The following is a 19,729-nucleotide window of genomic DNA, read 5'->3' as shown; positions in this document are numbered from 1 at the left end:
GTGGAAACAAGCTCCACAAGTTAATGGCACGTTGTGCAAAGGAGTCCTTTTTTCTCTGTACTGAATCTAGGGAGGACCAATTTCGTCTGGTGACCTTGAGTTCTCATGAGCTGAGAGAGAGAGAACAAAACTTATCCCCACTCACGTCCACCACATGTGCCATTTTAGAAGCTTCTGTCTATAGCCCCCTTGTCTTTTTCCTAAATCAAAACGGCCATAAATGTGTGTTTTTTCTACCCAGTTTGCAAGGGGACAGCTCTCCTCCTCCTCTGCCTTTTTTGCCACAATTACTATTTCCCAGCATCAGTCACTGGGAAATAGTACTCCCCAGTATAATAGTCTTACTCCCCAGCAATGTCCAGATTGCAACTCACCCCATACATGGAAATAATGTGTAAATGTTGCATGCTAATTAGCAGCTGCCCTCCACTTAGTTTCTGATGTGGTAGCCCACTCTGCTATTCCTTTGCAATTGGATATATTTAATCCCCAAAAAAACTTATATAAAACGGAACTGACATGAGCAAGGGACACTTGAACCATGCATGCCCGAGGCATAAAAATTACACACAGAGCAGTAATTCTGTTAAGCATTAGCTGCTTAATGGTGACCATAACTATTCCATGGCATGTGGATTTGCTGATTCTGTTGTTTTAGTAAGAGTTCTAGTGTTAAATGGGGAAGTTTTATGATCTGGCCCCAGTAGCCTATGGCAATCAGTCATGTACAATCTGTACAATGTGCCTCTGTACCTGCTTAGGAAATGTACAACTAGAGAACTTTGTAGCCTGATCATTTGCAGATTTGCTGCAGATCATACCTTTACCATTAAGGATTATTAGCAACAGAAATAATTATTTGGAAATTGTGAAAATAGCCCCTTTGCTAACAAAGTCAGCTTTATCCCATTAAAAAAACAATCAAAGTAATTGATTCACAATGTCCACCTAATTTTTTACATTTTGAATAGCTCTGATGAGCTACTGGAGGGAATTGTGTCCTCAGTTACACTGACCACATTTAAGATCCTCCTGCCAGAGTGATCCAGTTTCTGTTGGCTTCATTTGCAGTACAGGCAGGATTTCCCAAAGTGGTTGTCATTAACCCTGCTGGGGCTGATGGGACCGCACAGGGCGGGAATAAAATCCTAGGTGTCAAAAGGAGGTGAGAAAGGAGTTTACTAGGTATAATGTAAAAAATAAAATAAAATAAACTATGAGCCTCAGAAATGAAAGGCATGGACATTTACAGGGTACATCAGCCTTGTCACTGATGTGTCTATGTTTAACAAGTTGATTCCACAATACAACAAAATCCCTGTTTGTTTGTTGGTTGGTTGGTTGGTTGGTTGGTTGGTTGGTTTTACATTTTATGATTTGTCATAATGGCAATTGACTATTAATAAATGTTTATTATATATTTATATTTCTTGACTTTTTTCTTTTGCATTTCTAGGTTTTTGTGTAATGGTCACTGACAATTTTATAAGGGGTCAATGAAACCCAGGTCTAAGTACAAAGGAAGAAGTGGGCCTTTTCAAGGGCACAGGAAGTTGCTTGCAGGATAAAACTGAAGAGTCACTTGTTCCAACATCCTACTTGCTACATTGACCAGCCAGATGTTTCTCAAAATGCTTGAGTGGGGTGTGAAAGCACTTGCCCAACCTTTCTTTTTCATATGTACTGGACCCTGAGATCATCCTCGGAGGCCCTTCTTCATGTGTCTCCTCCACAAGAGGTCCACAGGGTGGCAACATGAGAACAGGCCTTTTCTTCAGGGGCTCCTCATTTGTGGAATGCTCTCTCCAGGGAGATTCACCTGGCACCTTCATTATATATTTTAGGGTATCAGGAAAAACACCTCTGCAACCAGGCCTTTGGCTGATTTGAAAATATGTTGGGGCGGGGGCAGGTTATTGGATTGTTTGTTTTTTTATTATGTATTTTCTGTTTTTATATTGTGATTTCATGTTGTAACCGCCCTGGGACCTGCAGGTATGGGGCAGTATACAAATTTAATAAATAATAATAATTTGTTTTTACCCCTGGAATCTAGTATTTGCACCTACACTCTTAATAAAGAGGTGAGACACTTGCTATAAGACAAACTAGGAACACAATTATATTTACAAAGCATGGAGATATGCAATGATTTGGAAAAGGCAATCAGTCAGTGGCAGGGCACCTGGTTTGCATTAAAAAGCTCCTGGGTTCAGTCTCTGGCATTTCCAGGTAGGTTCTGATGTGTCTGCAGTCTCAAACTCTGGATATCTGCTGCCACTCAGCACTGACAATACTGAGTTAGATAGACCGTGAATCTGACTTGGTCTAAGGCATCTTTCTATGCTCCTCTACTCCTATTCAAACAGTGTGTGGGAACCTACCCAAAACAGGAGTCACCTCTGCAAGTCTGATGCCATTCTGAGCTGAAAGCAATATACTAACTGCTTCTGTCCCATCTGGCTCCCCTTCTTCTGGCTGGGTTGAAGGATGCCTCACAGAGCTCACACACACTAGCCCCAAAACTCTGGCTGTGGGTCCCTTTCCCTGCCTCCAAGTATCAGACCCTAGATAAGCGACTTGGAGACTCCCTGCTCACCATCCTGGTGCTTTTGAGTGTTCATCAGTGACTTAACTGCAACTTAGTTCCTCACAATTTATTCTTTTATTGACTTACTTACTTAAAGTTAAGGGGACCCCTGACCGTTAGATCCAGTCGTGGCCGACTCTGGGGTTGCGGCGCTCATCTCGCTTTACTGGCCAAGGGAGCTGGCGTACAGCTTCCGGGTTATGTGGCCAGCATGACTAAGCCGCTTCTGGCAAACCAGAGCAGAGCACGGAAACGCCGTTTACCTTCCTGCCGGAGTGGTATCTATTTATCTACTTGCACTTTGACGTGCTTTTGAACGGCTAGGTTGGCAGGAGTAGAAACCGAGCAACGGGAGCTCACCCCGTCATGGGGATTTGAACCACCAACCTTCTGATCGGCAAGCCTTAGGCTCAGTGGTTTAGACCACAGCGCAACCCGCGTCCTTACTTACTTACTTATACTGCCCTTTACCAAAAGATCTCAGGGTTGTTCACAGCATAAAAATACAAAATAAAAACCCAAAATACATAATAAAAACAAGCACAAAACAAACCAAGAAACACCGCTCCCTTCACAAACACATTTAAAAGGACATAGAACATTAATCAGCCCAAAGACTGGTTGGCACATAAAGATGTATAATGAAGGTGCCAGGCGAATCTCCATTGGAGAGAGCATTCCACAAACAGGGAGCCACCATAGGAAAAGGCCCTGCTCTCGTGTTGCCACCCTCCAGACCTCTCATGGAGGGGGAACACAAGGAAGGCCCTTGGAGGATGATCTCAGGGCTGGGTTGGTTCATATGGTCCTTCAAGTATGCAGTCCTGAGCCATTTAAAGCTTTATAGGTCAAAACTAGCACTTTGAATTGGGCCCAGAAACTAATTGGCAGCAGTGCTGTTGAGCCAGGATCCGTGTGAGATGCTCAAACTGCTTTGCCTCAGTGAACAAGAAATGCCTGCCAGTTGTGGTCAAGGCCCTTGTCTATTTAGTCCCCCCCCCCATCATTAATCTCTAATCCCCCTTAAACATACAGTATGAAGGCAGAGGGAGGTGGAACCTCGGCCCACTGGCCAAAGGCAGCCCTCCAGGCCTCTTGGTCAAGCCCTTCAGACTTCCTGAGCTAAGCTCCCTCCCAAGCCCCACGACTCCCCAGCCCTGTCTTGCACTGCAGATGAGAGTTTTTAATAGGCTGGAATGCATCCTTATTGTTTTATTTTATTATTTGAAATAATAAAATAATCCATGAGGTCCCAGTGCAAGTGACAACCATTTAAACTCCATTCAAGCAGAGTCCTCGGATGCTGGCGAGCATAGAGATGTGTGCAAGCACATGCAGTAAGAGGCCTGTGGGCAGAGGCTAAAAATGCCACTCTTGCTCTGCCTAGTTTTGCCTCTGGTGCTGCCCACCAATGGCCTGTGGCCCCCAGAATGTTGTCCAGAAGGGAATGTGGCCCTTGGGCTGAAAAGGGTTCCCTGCCCCTGGTGTAAGGTGAGCAGCAACAAGAAAGAGCTCCATCCACCCCACCCCCAGTGGCTAATTTGGGAGACACCCAAAGCCAGCCACCCTCCTGGACCTTTTCAGGACCAAGTAACCTTGCCATGTAATCTGGGCAGAAGGCCAGAAGCAGAGCTCAAATTCCAAAGAGCAAAGTGATTTGGGGTGGGAGTTATACACCCTGGCCTGACCACTCCCTCACATTGGCTACAACACTCTGAGTCCTACATATCCTGCCCCTGTCCAGAGCCAAGCACTGCACAGCTTCCTCGTCTTTCACAGACGGGGGTGGGAGGGGATAGAGAAGCAGTGCTCAGTGTATTCTTCCTTGATGCATGGAGGGCCCATTCCTGTCTTAAGGCTAAGAAGGATAGAAAAGGAGTCCTGCTGGATCCAGCCAGGAATGCATCCCATCCACTGTCCTGTTTCCCACAAGTGTCAATCAGATGTGCAAAACATGATGCTGAATGAAAGGTGGTTCTAATAAAGGTGCCAGAGCATAAAAGGCTTAAGGATCAGATATGCAAATGCCAACCCCTCGGTTACAACACATTTACTTACTTTATGGGGTTTTAAAATTACCAGCCAAGAATTATGCAGCAGTACCTGGTTAGCTGATAAATACTGAAAATACAGTAATAATGGGTGGAATATGATTCAGGTGATGAAGCCAGCTCTGTGAAGTTTTGCCATTATTATTTTTACATGGATCAAGAAGCTGTAAAATTCTCAGGGATCAATATTTTGCATAAAACAGATGATTTGTTGACCAAGAATTTTATGCTGTTAAGGAAGGAAGTGAGATGAAACTTTGATACATGGAGTGGTTGTAACCTGTTTTAAAGGTCACGTGTTTCTGTTAGGATGAAATCTTGATACATGGAATAATTATAATCAGATTGAAAGGATGTGTGTGTTTTCTTTAAAAAGGAATGCTCCATTTGTTTCTGCTTCAAACATTTCCAATTAAAGTGACATATACAATTTACGAATGCTTTTCAAAGATGACCATTTAAGACTATTGTGTTATTTCTCAATAAAAAGAGCTCAGTGGCCCATCTAGCAGGGCCTCCTGTTCTCTCAGTGGCCAACCAGATCCCGGGGGGGGGGAGCAGGCAGGATTTGAGCACAGAGGCACCCTTCCCTTGCGTGCTTTCCAACAAGTGGCATTCAAAGCATTACTCCCTGCAACCCTGGAGGCAGAGCCATTGACATCGTGGTTCGTAGCTTGTGATAGCCCTCTCTGCCATGAATTTGCCCTTTCCACTTCTGTAGCCATCCAGGTTAGTGGCCAGCACTGCCTCCCACGGGAGTTCCACAGTTTAACTATGTACTGCGTGAAAAAATATTTTCTTCCATCTATCCTGAATCTTCCAACCTTTAGCTTCATTGGATATCCCCAAGTTCTAGTGTCATGAGAGAGAAACTTTTCTATATCCACTTTCTTTATGCCTTGCATAATTTTATAAACTTCTAGCATATTGCCTCTTACTTGCCTTTTCCTCTAAACTAAAAAGTCCCAAATGTTGCAACATGATTTGATTTTATGATTTTATATGTGTTGGAAGCTATCCAGAGAGGCTGGAGCAAACCAGCCAGATGGGCATGGTATAAATAATAAAATTATTCTTATTATTCTTATTTTTTCACATCCCAGTGCTCTTTATTCTGGATTAAGGGGGTGGGGTAAACAAATGACAATGGTGCCCAGAAACCTCTCCATCAGCTGGGTGGCACAAAATATGTTCTCTTCACATGAATGGCTTTCTGAGTACCAATGCTGAACATCACTGCCAGTTCTGGAGAGGGAGAAGGCGAGGTACAGCAACCTCAGCATGGTGCAGGTGTGGCAGCAGGAGCATTGGACTGGCACCGCCACTGTACCCACACTGCGCGGAGATCCCCTCTCAGGAACCATCAGGACATGTTTGGCCTTCTGAGGGCAGGTGAGCAACAGCACCCTGTGTGGCTAGCTTAAGGAGCACAGAGCAGGCTAGTCCATGTGAAGTAAGGCTGAATTAGGCTCCTGCCACAATCCCTAGCATCTGCCACTCGAGGCCCCTGCCTCACTCAGCCTAATGACAGGGCCAGCCCTAGCCATGTGAGCTGCAAATTAGCAAAACCAAGGAAAAACCTCATGGGTGACCCTTGTCTTGGGTCTTCTGCTATATCAAGTCTAAGTTGTATCTTGAATGCAAGTTTTTGTATTAGTATTATTATTCTTTAATATGTATTTATAAGTTTTCCAATTATTATAGAACCTCAGGGGCAGGTAAACAATAAAAAAAATCTCAATAATACATCCAACTAAAGGCGGGGTGTGCAAAACCTAAACATCCAACCTAAAATATTGACAACCATATTTCTCTAGGTGGCACGGAGAGAGATACCTGCAAATCTGAACACTATATGAACTAAAAAACTCCCCATACTGAATGCAATTGAACAGGATCTTCCTGTCCCTTAGAGGCGAGTAACTTATGTGTTACTTTTTTCTGCAATAACCAAATTTCAGGTATTTTTATAGCATAAGGATATAGTCAAATTTTTAAAATGGCTTACACTGCTGTGCTACAGAATTCCTGGCAGCATCCATGTCAAAAGTTCCTTTTGGCAAAATATCTTCAAAGTACACATCCACATATTTAGTAGGGAAAACTGGGAATAAATTTGAGTATGTAGAATCATAGAATCATAGAGTTGGAAGAGACCACAAGGGCCATCGAGTCCAACCCCCTGCCAAGCAGGAAACACCATCAGAGCACTCCTGACATATGGTTGTCAAGCCTCTGCTTAAAGACCTCCAAAGAAGGAGACTCCACCACACTCCTTGGCAGCAAATTCCACTGTCGAACAGCTCTTACTGTCAGGAAGTTCTTTCTAATGTTTAGGTGGAATCTTCTTTCTTGTAGTTTGGATCCATTGCTCCGTGTCCGCTTCTCTGGAGCAGCAGAAAACAACCTTTCTCTCTCCTTTTATATATTTGAACATAGCTATCATATCACCCCTTAACCTCCTCTTCTCCAGGCTAAACATGCCCAGCTCCCTTAGCCGTTCCTCATAATGCATTGTTTCCAGGCCTTTGACCATTTTGGTTACCCTCCTCTGGACACGTTCCAGTTTGTCAGTGTCCTTCTTGAACTGTGGTGCCCAGAACTGGACACAGTACTCCAGGTGAGGTCTGACCAGAGCAGAATACAGTGGCACTATTACTTCCCTTGATCTAGATGCTATACTCCTATTGATGCAGCCCAGAATTGCACTGGCTTTTTTAGCTGCTGCGTCACACTGTTGGCTCATGTCAAGTTTGTGGTCAACCAAGACTCCTAGATCCTTTTCACATGTAGTGCTCTCAAGCCAGGTGTCACCCATCTTGTATTTGTGCCTCTCATTTTTTTTGCCCAAGTGCAATACTTTACATTTCTCCCTGTTAAAATTCATCTTGTTTGTTTTGGCCCAGTTCTCTAATCTGTCAAGGTCGTTTTGAAGTGTGATCCTGTCCTCTGGGGTGTTAGCCACCCCTCCCAGTTTGGTGTCATCTGCAAATTTGATCAGGATGCCCTTGAGTCCATCATCCAAGTCGTTGATAAAGATGTTGAATAAGACCGGGCCCAAGACAGAACCCTGTGGCACCCCACTAGTCACTCTTCTCCAGGATGAAGAGGAACCATTGATGAGCACCCTTTGGGTTCGGTCAGTCAGCCAGTTACAAATCCACTGAGTGGTAGCATAGTCAAGACCGCATTTTACCAGCTTCTTTACAAGAATATCATGGGGCACCTTGTCAAATGCCTTGCTGAGATCAAGGTAGGCTACATCCACTGCGTTCCCTTCATCTACCAGGCTTGTAATTCTGTCAAAAAACGAGATCAGTTTAGTGTGACATGACTTATTTTTCAGAAATCCATGCTGACTATTGGTGATCACAGCATTCCTTTCTAGGTGCTCACAGACTGTTTGCTTAATGATCTGCTCCAGAATCTTCCCTGGTATTGATGTCAGACTGACTGGGCGGTAATTATTTGGGTCCTCTCTTTTCCCCTTTTTGAAAATAGGGACAACCTCCAGTCTGCCGGGACTTCGCCTGTTCTCCAGGAATTCTCAAAGATGACTGCCAGTGGTTCTGAGATCACATCTGCCAGTTCTTTTATTACTCTTGGATGCAGTTCATCTGGCCCTGGAGACTTGAATACATCTAGACTAGCCAAGTATTCTTGTACTATCTCCTTAGTTATTCTGGGCTATGTTTCCTCTGCTGAATCATTTGCTCCAAATTCTTCAGGTCGGGCATTGTTTTCTTTATCGGAGAAGACTGAGGCAAAGAAGGCATTGAGGAGTTCAGCCCTTTCTGTGTCCCCTGTTTGCATTTCACCATCTTCTCCTCTGAGTGACCCCACTGTTTCTTTGTTCTTCCTTTTGCTACGAACATACCCATAAAAGCCTTTTTTGTTGCGTTTAACCTCTCTAGCAAGCCTGAGTTCATTCTGTGCTTTAGCTTTTCTGGCTTTGTGTCTACACGTGCTGGCTATTTGTTTGAATTCCTCTTTGGTGGTTTCCCCCCTTTTCCATTTTTTGTACACATCCTTTTTAAATCTTAACTCAGTTAAAAGTTCTTTAGATAGCCACCCTGGCTTCTTTAGGCACCTTCCATGTTTCCATCTCATTGGTATTGCCTGAAGTTGTGCTTTTACTATCTCCCTCTTAACAAACTCCCAGCCATCATGAACTCCCTTTCCTTTTAGTATTACTGTCCATGGGATCTCACCCAGCACTTCCCTAAGTTTTATGAAGTCGGCTTTCTTAAAGTCAAGAAATTGAGTCCTAGTATGCTTGGCTGCTCCTTTCCGCTGTATAGTAAACTTCAGAAGAGCATGAACACTCGCGCCTAATGATCCTTCCACTTCTACCCCACTAACCAGGTCATCAACATTGGTTAGGACCAGATCTAAAATGGCTGTTCCTCTTGTTGCTTCTCCCACTTTCTGGACAATGAAGTTGTCTGCAAGGCCAGTGAGGAATCTGTTTGACCTTATGCTCTCGGCTGAGTTTGACATCCAACAAATATCCGGGTAATTGAAGTCCCCCATTACTACTATCTCCCTTCCTTTTGCATGCTTGGCCATCTGTTCCAGGAAGGCATCATCTATGTCCTCCGTTTGGCTTGGGGATCTATAGTAAACTCCCACAATGAGGTCACTGTTATTCTTCTCTCCCTTAATTTTGACCCAAATGCTGTCGCTTTGGCTTTGAGGTTCTAAATCTTGGATCTCTTCACAGATATACACATCCCTGACATATAACACCACTCCTCCTCCTTTCTTGTCTGGTCTGTTTCTCTGAAATAGATTGTATCCCTCCATTATTACATTCCAATCGTGGGACTTATCCCACCAGGTTTCAGTGATGCCTATTATGTCATATTTAGTTTGCTGTACCAAGAGCTCAAGCTCATCTTGTTTATTTCCCATGCTTTGCGCATTAGTGTACAGACATTGAAGTCCATTAATCATTCCCCCGTGTCTCTTATTTAAGGATTTTTTCCTCCCACCACTAGGTGGGAGTATGTGTTTAGTATTCTTTGATAACTCCTGATAAATTTCATTCCAGAATAAAACAACCCTGTGATCCTTCCCATGAGGGATGAGGGGGAAAGTGCCTTTATTCCAAATTGTATTGATAATGTTTTATAAAAAGCTGTGCCTGTAGAATATTTAACTGCTTGGGATGGACCATTAGTTAGAAATATGTTTGAATTTTAAAAACAACAACAAAACTGATAAATCTCAACTTGCCTCCTAAGAATGCCATTCCACCATTGGGGGGTGCAAATTTTCCGCACCCATCCTCTCCTGGAAGATGACAAGACAAGATGGAGACAGTTATTGCCTGATGGCAATTTTGCCGAATGGGGAGAGGCAGGGCAGGGGATTTAAGCCTGCTCCACCTGTACTCTATCTTCTTCTTAATTTGACACCCATTTTGCAGTGTGGACCTTAAGGCAAGTTGTCTGTTTCCAAGGGGCTGAGTAGTGGATTTAAGGGAGGGGAGATCCTGAGCGGCTTTGGGTCTTCTCTTGTTTGCCTCCTCCACACTAATTGGCATGTAGACTAGGAAAGATTAATCTCCTACCTGAGGTAGTGTTGGGGTGTGGGTATCTCTTAGTTGCTGTTGCTCCCCAGGTGCTGGGGAGGGGTGCCCTCTGACCAGGCAGACACATGGGGTGAATGTTGGCCAAGGGAGACATGATGTGCCTGGTGGGCTCATATACCCCAACTGTAGCTCTTAACTTGCACAGGTGATGTGGGTTGAATTACCCCCATCTATTAAAAACTACCTGCACAAATTTGATTTGGTTACATTGATTGAATTTGGCTAATCGATTTTGTTTTGCAGGTCCTCAAGTTGTTAAATTTTAATAAAATACCTACATTTCATTGTCTTGAGTCTTCATCCTGGTGTGGTGGCAAATTGAGGAGGATTGAGGTTTCACAAGGGAAAAATCTCAAAATAGAATGGTGGATAGTGTCAGGGAACTGCCATCGGAGCCTAGAGTGGAGGTAAGGCTCCCTAACGATGCAGGAGAAGGGACCAGCAGGGAGAGAGAGCAAGCTTCCTTTGAGGAAGGAAATAGGAGGGACACCAGGAAGCAAGGGGAGACTGCGGAGGGAGGGCTCCGAGACTCTTCCACAGAGAGCAGCGGGGAGAGCCCAGGACCTCCGTTGGGCACGCCCACTCTGCGCAGGAGACTTCCGCGCAGAGAGGCTAGGCGGAGACTTGGGGTGAAGGAATTTTTATGCTGGAAGAAGTTCAGAAAACGCCCACTGACGGATTCTGCCAGTGACTGACACAGCCATGGAGAAAAGGCTGTCCAGCCAGGGAAAGGTTTAGCCAGGCAAGGTTGCCTAGAGCTGCAGCACCCTTTACGCACAAGCAACCCCCAATTCCCTTTACAGATAGGAAGGATAGGTCCCCCCCACTCCAATCTGCTTACAAAACTCAAACAATTAAAAGAACAATGTTGATTTGATGAGCTTCTCCTAAGGCTACTGTAAGTAGGAGAGGCTGCAGAGTTTTGATAAGCAGCTTATTTATCTTCTGGGTTCCACTGCCAAATGTGCCTGCTACTTTAGCAACAGTTTGCTTTCCCATATTTTCTTCTCCTTTTGAAGAGGGGCATTTTTCCCACAGAAGCCATTCTCATCCATGTGAATGCCTGGCACATCCAGCTGTGAATTAACAAGCAAGGGGATGAAGGAATGAGAAGGCCAAAGGACATTTGCTATGAGAGAACCAGATGAGCAATGGAGCAGGATCCATGTCAGAGGAGGCATGCAATACCTCAAATAATCTAGTCAATGATTCCTTCTAAGTATGCAAAGAAGAGAGATAAAGTAATTCGGAAGTTTATGGCTAGCAGTGGATTCTACTTTGGGGGATCTTAAATGGTGAATTATTGGGGACTGCTACATTCCACTTCAATTTATTCCTAAAACTTGTCTTTAGAATCATAGAATTGAAGACTTCGAAAGGATCCTAAAGGTCGTCTAGTCCTGCCCCTTGCAATGCAGGAATATCAGCTGAAGCATCCATGATAGATGGCCAGCCAACCTCTGCTTAAAAACCTCTAGGAAAAGAGAGCCCACAACCTCCCAAGGGAGAGAATTCCACTGTCAAACAGCTCTTACCACCAGAAAGTTCTTCCTGATGTTTAGTCAGAATCTCCTTTCTGGTAACTTGAAGCCATTGGTTCAAGTCCCACCCATCAGAGCATTAAAAAAAAATATCTTGCTCCATCTTCCACGTGACAGCCCTTGAGATATTTTAAGGTAGCAATCATATCTTCCAGGCTAAACATACACAGCTCCCTCAACCTTTCCTCATAAGGCTTAGTTTCCAGACAATTGATCCTCTTGATTACGTTACTCTGCACACGTTACAGCTTGTTAACATCCTTCTTAAACTGTGGTGCGCAGAATTGGGCACAGTATTCCAGATGTGGTCTGACCAAGGCAGAATAGAGTGAGACTATTACTTCCCTTGATCTGATGCAGCCTAGAATAGCATTAGTGCTTGTTTGTTTGTTTGTTTGTTTGTTTTGCTGCTGCTGCTGCTGCTGCTGCTGCTGCTGCTGCTGCTTCACCACACTGTTGACTCATGTTCCAGCTTGTGGTTCACTAAGACCCCTAGATCCTTTTCACATGTACTGCTAGCAAGCCAACTGTCCCCCATTTTATATTTGTGCATCTGGTTCTTCCTGCCTAAGTGCAGAACCTTACATTTGTCCCTATTGAAATTCATTTTGTTAGCTTGTGCCTAGTTCTCCAATCTGTTCCGGTCATTTTGTATCCTTATTCTGTCTTCTGTGGCATTAGCTACCCCTTCCAGTTTGGTGTCATCTGCAAATTTGATGAGCATCCCCTCAATCCCTTCACCTAAGTTGTTTATAAAGACGTTAAACAACAACGGGCCCAATACAGAACCCTGTGGCACTTTTAAAAATGTATTTGTTACTACCCCTGTGCATGGCTGGGATGGGGAAAATGTTGAACTATTGGTCCCATCATCCCTAGTCATTGGTCATGCTTGTGGGGCTGATGGGAGTTGGAGTCTGACATTTGGATGGCCACAGCTTCCTGCATCCCTGATGCTTGGCCACCTGCTCAATTTAGTATGCAAAAGATGCCATTGTTAATGGATTTCATGAAACTTAGGTGCCTTTCAGGGGGTTTAAATATGACGTGAGCCAAATTGAGCATTATTTTGACAACGGAATGGTGGTTGAATAAAAATTCTCCAGATAAATAAGTGGGTGCAGAGTGTTATCCTAATCAGCTGACAACCTGCCCTTGATTTCCATCTACTGTGGCTATTGTTAAATTTTGCAATCCTATGTCTGATATACCCAGGAATAAGGAATCACCAGACGTTGCCCTTGCCTGTTGGTCATTCACACATCAAGCAGATCAACTGCAGAATTTCTATTAGTGTCACACCGGGAGGAAAAACTTCAGGAGTGTTTTTCCCCAAAGTGTCTGAAAAAACAATTTCACAGCTTTAGACAACAAAAACAGCTACATAACTCTAATCATTTTTCTTAGATTGTTCCCCCCACCCACAAAATATTCTACTTAAAGGAGCAAAATAGCTTAATCCATCCTATAAATAACAGAAAGTTTATTGCCTTGCTATTAAAGCACAAGAGTATTTGCTATGGAATATATAGAGCAGAAGCCAGAGGATGGAAATGCAACGTTTTAACAGTCTTATTTAAAGTCATAAACCAGAAATGGAGGAGAGAGGAGGCCTCTAAAGTATGGTTACCAGATGTCCCTGTTTCCCGGGGACAGCCCCTGGATTTACAAATCTGTCCCCGGACAAAATCCGTCCCCAGATTTCATTTAATGTACCTGGATTTATATTTTAAGTGTTGTAGATTTATTAATAGGGAATAAATGTTGTGGTTGGTTCAACGGCACAAGACACATCATATGGAGACTTCCGGCAAGGCAAAATGGCGGGCACCATGGCAGTGAGCAGCCCCTGAAGCCAGCCAGAGCCAACTGCACTACCAGGCTGGCTCTGGGCTGCTGAGACTGCCGCTGCTACTGCCACTGCTGACAGGAACCTGGGGACGCCTTGTGCGTCAACTGGGGGGAACTGCTCACACACACACACCCCATGACCCAAATTGAGCTGCCCAGTGGTGCTCTGGGACCAGGAAAACCCCAGAGCCGACGCAGAGAGGAGGAGAAGAGAAGGAGAAGGAAGAGAGAGAAAGAGGAAGGAGAAAAAAGAGGAGAGCCCCGACCTCGCCGCGCCACTGCCGCCACTGAGGAGGAGAGATTGGAGAGCACTGGGAGGGCAAGGACACATGGCTGAGCCCAAGCCCAACCCAAGCCTACTCCACAGTGGCTAGTACTCCAAGAGAGCAGGCCGGGGCCCAGAGGAAGGCCACGCGACAGAGGAGACCACAGAACAGAAGATATTACTTCTTTTTTTAAAAAAAAACTTTTTAAAAATAACTTTTTTCTCTCTTTTTTTTTTAAAAAAAAGCGTCCCCAGATTATTTGGAAAAAAAACTGGTAATCTTACTCTAAAGGTGTACAATGGACAATTTATTACGGCCCAATGCATTTCATAAGGTGGCATGGGTGTAGCCAGGGGGCGGGGGGGCAACTAAATCAAGTAAATACATAAAAATACTTAACTAACTGACCAGTTGCATTGCAGGTAATATCTCAACCCTGCAATGAAGGGCTTCAATTTTGCCCATTGACTTTGTGTTGCCCCAGTCCCACAAATGTATTATTGTGGATGCCAAAGCACCCGCAGCCCCCTGAAATTGGTTCCAGTGTTTGCCAGTGAACCTGCTACTACATAAGACCTTATCAGTTACTGAGATCTGGATTATACAAATGAAAAGACTTACCACATCCATGATTTGCCTGAGGCTGAGGCTGAAGGAGACAGTGAGCGGCTGGGAGTCATTGGCCACAGGCCTTTCCAAAGGGTTGTAATTCTTCAGGAGTTCCTTGTAGAGTTTCCTCTGGTACTCTCCCTGCAGGGACACTGGAGAAACAGAGGCAAATAGAGAGGAGTTTACAAAAATGTCACTGTCAACTCAATGTCATTGACAGGCTCAAAACTCTGCTCAAATCAGCAGTGGGTAGAGCCAAACAGCTAAACTGTCATTCTACTGAAAAATCTTACTGAGATCTGGTGACAGGCAAGCGCTCAGAGTGCAACCCTTGAGCCAGAAAGGCTCCATTTAAATCTCAACTCCACAAAGCACTCTGTAGGTAATGTCAGGTGTGCTTCCACCATGGTGTTTTGAACCACAATTCCCATCAGCCCCAGTGCAGGCAAAACAAATGGAGGCTGCCAGAGTTGGCAAAGACTGCCTTAGGCAATCCACTGCTTCTCAGTCTAGCCTGGCATCTGCCCTGTGAGAGTAATAAGACACAGTGTGGTATAGTGATTAAAATGAATAGGGAGACTTGAATTCAAATCCCTGCTCAGTTCCAAAGCTCACTAGTCATCTTTGGAGCAGTGCCCCATCTCTGTCTCTTCGCCTGATCTTGGCAGTTTTCCCAAAGTAGTAAAAAATCTGATTATCAAAAAAATGAAAGAAATATGCAACTTTGCTCAGTTTTAATCATTCATCTTGATTGCAGAATTCTTCTTTTCTTGGTGCAGAATCTGGATGTGGACTTTTAATTTTGCTTTAGTTCAAAGCAGAGAGAGAGAGAGAGAGAGAGAGAGAGAGAGAGAGAGAGAGAGAGAGAGAGAGAGAGATTGGCCTAGGACCAGATCACTTCCTTGGCCCTTCTAAATCAGGCATCTTTGGAAAGGCGCAAAGCTTCATTTAATTGAGAGTTGTATCAAGGATGAGGGTTGGATGAGATGCCATGGCTTTAAAAAGATGAAGAAGACTCCAACACACACACACAGAGAGAGGGGGGGGGGAGAGAGAGAGAGATTTCTTATTCCTGCAGCCAAGCTCAACTACACCACTGAGGTCCAGTGGGGATGACCAGGGAACACAAAGTATGCCTTCAGCCAGAGATAATTTGGGAATTACCAGCAAAAAGAGCCCTAGACAAGAGTGGGAGTGGGAGGTTGGCTAGAGTCAAAATGACCTGTCAAGATCCATTTAAAAAATCATCCTGGCTTCTATAAATCCATCCAGTAGGGTCTGGACAAAGTGTACATTATTCAGGGGAAAGGAAACAGAGCCAGATCTCACAAGTGCACATGATACTAAATATTTAGGTGGTCAGTTGCTGCTGCTGTAGACCCTGCAAAGCTCACTTCTCTGGGTTGCTGCTGCAGCTGTTGTTATTAACCTGAGTTATTACCAGCCCTTCCCTATAAGCTCCCAGGGGGAAATCACAATCATTATGGGAAAGGAATCCTGCAATTAAGGGCTGCAGCAGAGAATGCCCCATCTCCTGGACCACCACCAGCACTTCTGCCAAGAGGCCTCTCTGATGATCTCTGCACCCAAGAAGGCCTCTAGGGAAGGAGGCAACCTTTCAGGTATTTGGGGCCCAAGTGACTTTGGGCTGTAAGCACTAGCATGAGCACCTTAAATTGGGGCTGGAAACCAACTGGCAGCCAATGCAGCAGTTTTAAAATGGGGGTTATAAGAGTTCTGAATGCAACCACTGCCAGTAATCTGGACACTGCATTTTGGACCAAGTGAAGGTTATTAGCATGCATTGTGTCTGTACAGGATTACAGTTGTGAGAAGAAGTTTCGGTGTCCAAACAACATAGCCATCTCTTCTCAAGTGCTTTCTCCATGTACATCCTCTGAACAGTGGGAGACACTCCTCCTGATTACTTCCCTTGCAGAAGAAGTGGGGAACATCCACCCCACAGGCTAAATTGGGCCTGGTGGGGCTCCAAATTTGGCCAATAAGTCAATTTCCCCCAAAAGCACACCTACTTGCCCCTCACACCTGACTTCATATGTGTCATCAAGTGTGCATCAGGTGGTGATGTGGCTTCTGAGGAAGAATGTTCAGGACAAATAAAAGCAAGTACTTATTCACACAGTACATAGTTAAACTATGGAACTCTCTCCCACAGAAGGCAGTGATGGCCACCAACTTGGATGGCTTTAGAGGAGAATTGGCTACTCACCATGATGGCCCTGCTCTACCCCCACAGCTGGAGGCAGCAAGGCTTCTGAATAGCTGTTGCTGGCAACCACAGGAGAGGAGAGCTGCTCTTGTGCTCAGGTTCTGCTTGTGGGTTTCCCACTGGGGCATCTGGTTGGCCACTGTGAGAACAGGATGCTGGACTCGATGGGACATTGGCCTGATCTAGCAGGCCCTTTCTATTTTCTTATAATGTTCCCAACTGTTCCTTGGCGAGGAATGCTTGCAGTCAGTGCCAGTCAGCTGGCTGGAGGCAACTGCAAACAGGCTGGAACTGGGAACTTCATAGCACAGCTGGTGCCTGCCCAAAGCGGCCTTGCTAGAAGAGCCAAAAACTTGATCTGCTGTGCTATAGAGTTCCCAATGAAAACTTTGTAGCTCAGCTAATGCTTGCCCAAAGCAGGCTTGCTGGAAATGCCAATCAGCTGATCAACTATGATAACAAGCCCACTGGGATTGCTATTGAGTTTCTCACTGGGAACTCCATAGCATGACCAATATCTGCTCAAAGCTGATTGGTTAGAAAAAATTGCGCTTAGAGCAAGCCCACTTGGGGGATTGGCATTTATAAGAAGTTCTAAAGCACACCTTGCTGTAACTACAAACATTCCTTGTCATTGGTAGCTTGAATGAAGGCAAGTGATGCAACGGATCTCTCTCTGCTCAGGGTTTTTGGCTACCATTGGATACTAGCCTTTTCACCAATTTGACATTTCTCTACTTAAGAAGATAGCTTTGGCAAACTGGTGTCATTCCTCACATTGTGTTCCTGTATATGCATTGACTTATGCATTTTGTAATGTTTGTTTATTTATTTAGAGCCTTGTACTCCTCTGCTGAAAAAGCTCTCAGAGCAGATTAAAGGTACCCCTACCCGTACGGGCCAGTCTTGGCAGACTCTAGGGTTGTGCGCCCATCTCACTCAAGAGGCCGGGGGCCAGCGCTGTCCGGAGACACTTCCGGGTCACGTGGCCAGCGTGACATCGCTGCTCTGGCGAGCCAGAGCCGCACACGGAAACGCCGTTTACCTTCCAGCTAGTAAGCAGTCCCTATTTATCTACTTGCACCCGGAGGTGCTTTCGAACTGCTAGGTTGGCAGGTGCTGGGACCGAGCAATGGGAGCGCACCCCACCGCGGGGATTCGAACCGCTGACCTTTCGATCGGCAAGCCCTAGGCGCTGAGGCTTTTACCCACAGCGCCACCCGCGTCCCATCAGAGCAGATTAGATATGATCAATTAAAGTAAGAGTGTTCTTGCCCACAAGCTTACACTCTAAGGGCATGACACACACAAAAAAGGGATGGGGAGGAAAAATATGAGGGACCACACATTTTATTTGTCATCCCAATGCATATGTTAGAAAGTGCTGCTGTTCTTGTATCTCCATCTCCTTCTCTTCCCCATCCTTCCTCCTTCCCTTAATTATTTCCCTCTGTTTCTGAAATTCAGATTGTATTTGATTTTATGACTTCTACCAAATGTCATATTCATTGATGGGGCTATTATAGAAAATAACAACATCAATCCCACATCAACTCACCTGCACATGTCACAAATGCACACTAGCATAACCATGTACACACAAATGCATGCATTTTGATAAGGATCTGCATATGTGGAAATATCATGTCAGAATTAGACCCTCATTCAAGGGCTTTGAGTCAAAATTGAAACATTTCAATGAGGAAGGTTGATTTGGTCCCAAATGGGTGTATGAATAATTTAGACAGGGGGAGTGAGGATTCCCCACAACCGTCTTGCAGTTATTTAGGGGGTTGGGTGCGCTGCTTGGTCACTGGTTATCTGACGGGAGAATCCTTTCCCAGAACACTTCATGTGCTCACCTTTTTTAAAAATTGTACAGCAGGAGCATCAAAAGCTGCTGTGAGGATAGGAACTGAAATGAAGATTCACACAAATTTGAAAACTGGCAAACTTTTCAGCATTCTTTTTTCTTTTTTCTTTTTAATGTCCACATTTTCAAAGTTTCCTCTTGAAGTATTGGTGTCTTTATATAGTTTCACCAAACACACACACAAACACAACCATATAAATGAACATAGCTCAGTTGATAGAGCATGAGACTCCTAATCTCAGGGTTCTGGGTTCAAGCCCCACATTGGATAAAAAGATTCCTGCATTGCAAGGGGCTGGACTAGATGACCTCATGGTTCCTTTCAGCTCTATAATTCTATGAATCTATTATTCTAATAATACATTTCATTTATGTTAAACTTCACAGAAATGCTAAGAATGGACCAACTGTATCTTTGTGGAAATTCAACTTTTGAAGGATACTTTTTAAAAAGGGAATTAGTCTTCCTAATTCATTTTCACACAGTTGCACTAACAGTGCAATCTTTTGTATGTCTACTCAGAAGTAACCCCTATCAAGTTCAATCAGGCTTCCTCTTAAGTTAGTTTTTCAGCTTCACAGCACAACTACAACCTGTGTGGAAATAACTAAGTCCCACTGAATTCAACAGAACTTTACTCTCAAGCACTGGATTTCAGGCTTTGTATCTATTTGATGAAGCCAAGATTTGTACACCTTGGGCTTGATGCAAACTCAAGTACTTCAGGAGAGGTTAGTGCATCCTCAAATCTCTCCAAGGAAAATCAATGGGACTTAAAATGCTTTGCTGTAGCCCTTAATCTATTGGGGGGGGGGCTAAATCACTGAGAATGTTACAAAAAGCCATATTAGAACATAACTTTGAAATGCTGAAAAGCTTTAGTGACTTACTTCTGTTAGTTACATGATTATCACTGCCTATACTTTTCTGCAGTCAATTTCCCTCTGAACTCCCTGTTTACAATCACCCACCCACCTCTAATGCCATGTGTATGTACACTCAGTGCTTATATACACTTAATACCATGTGTGATGAAGCAGTTAAAGTATTGGCCTAGGACCTGGGAGACCAGGGTTCCAACCATTCAGTCATAAGTACATTGAGGGGCCTTGGTCAGTCAC

General features: G+C 44.4%; 1 protein-coding gene across 1 annotated transcript in view; it reads right to left on the bottom strand.

The window, feature by feature from the left end:
- Positions 1-19,729, bottom strand: part of CHRFAM7A (CHRNA7 (exons 5-10) and FAM7A (exons A-E) fusion) — a 114,952-nt gene that overhangs the window by 94,282 nt on the left and 941 nt on the right. Inside the window, exon 2 of the mRNA XM_053364980.1 lies at positions 14,517-14,656. Coding sequence (XP_053220955.1) covers positions 14,517-14,656 — 140 coding nt within the window. The remainder of the gene's footprint in view (positions 1-14,516; positions 14,657-19,729) is intronic.

Source organism: Podarcis raffonei, chromosome 14, assembly GCF_027172205.1.
Source record: "Podarcis raffonei isolate rPodRaf1 chromosome 14, rPodRaf1.pri, whole genome shotgun sequence".
Lineage (NCBI taxonomy): Eukaryota > Metazoa > Chordata > Lepidosauria > Squamata > Lacertidae > Podarcis > Podarcis raffonei.
The sequence above is the reverse complement of the archived record's forward strand: the minus strand, read 5'-3'. Positions and strand labels throughout refer to the sequence as shown.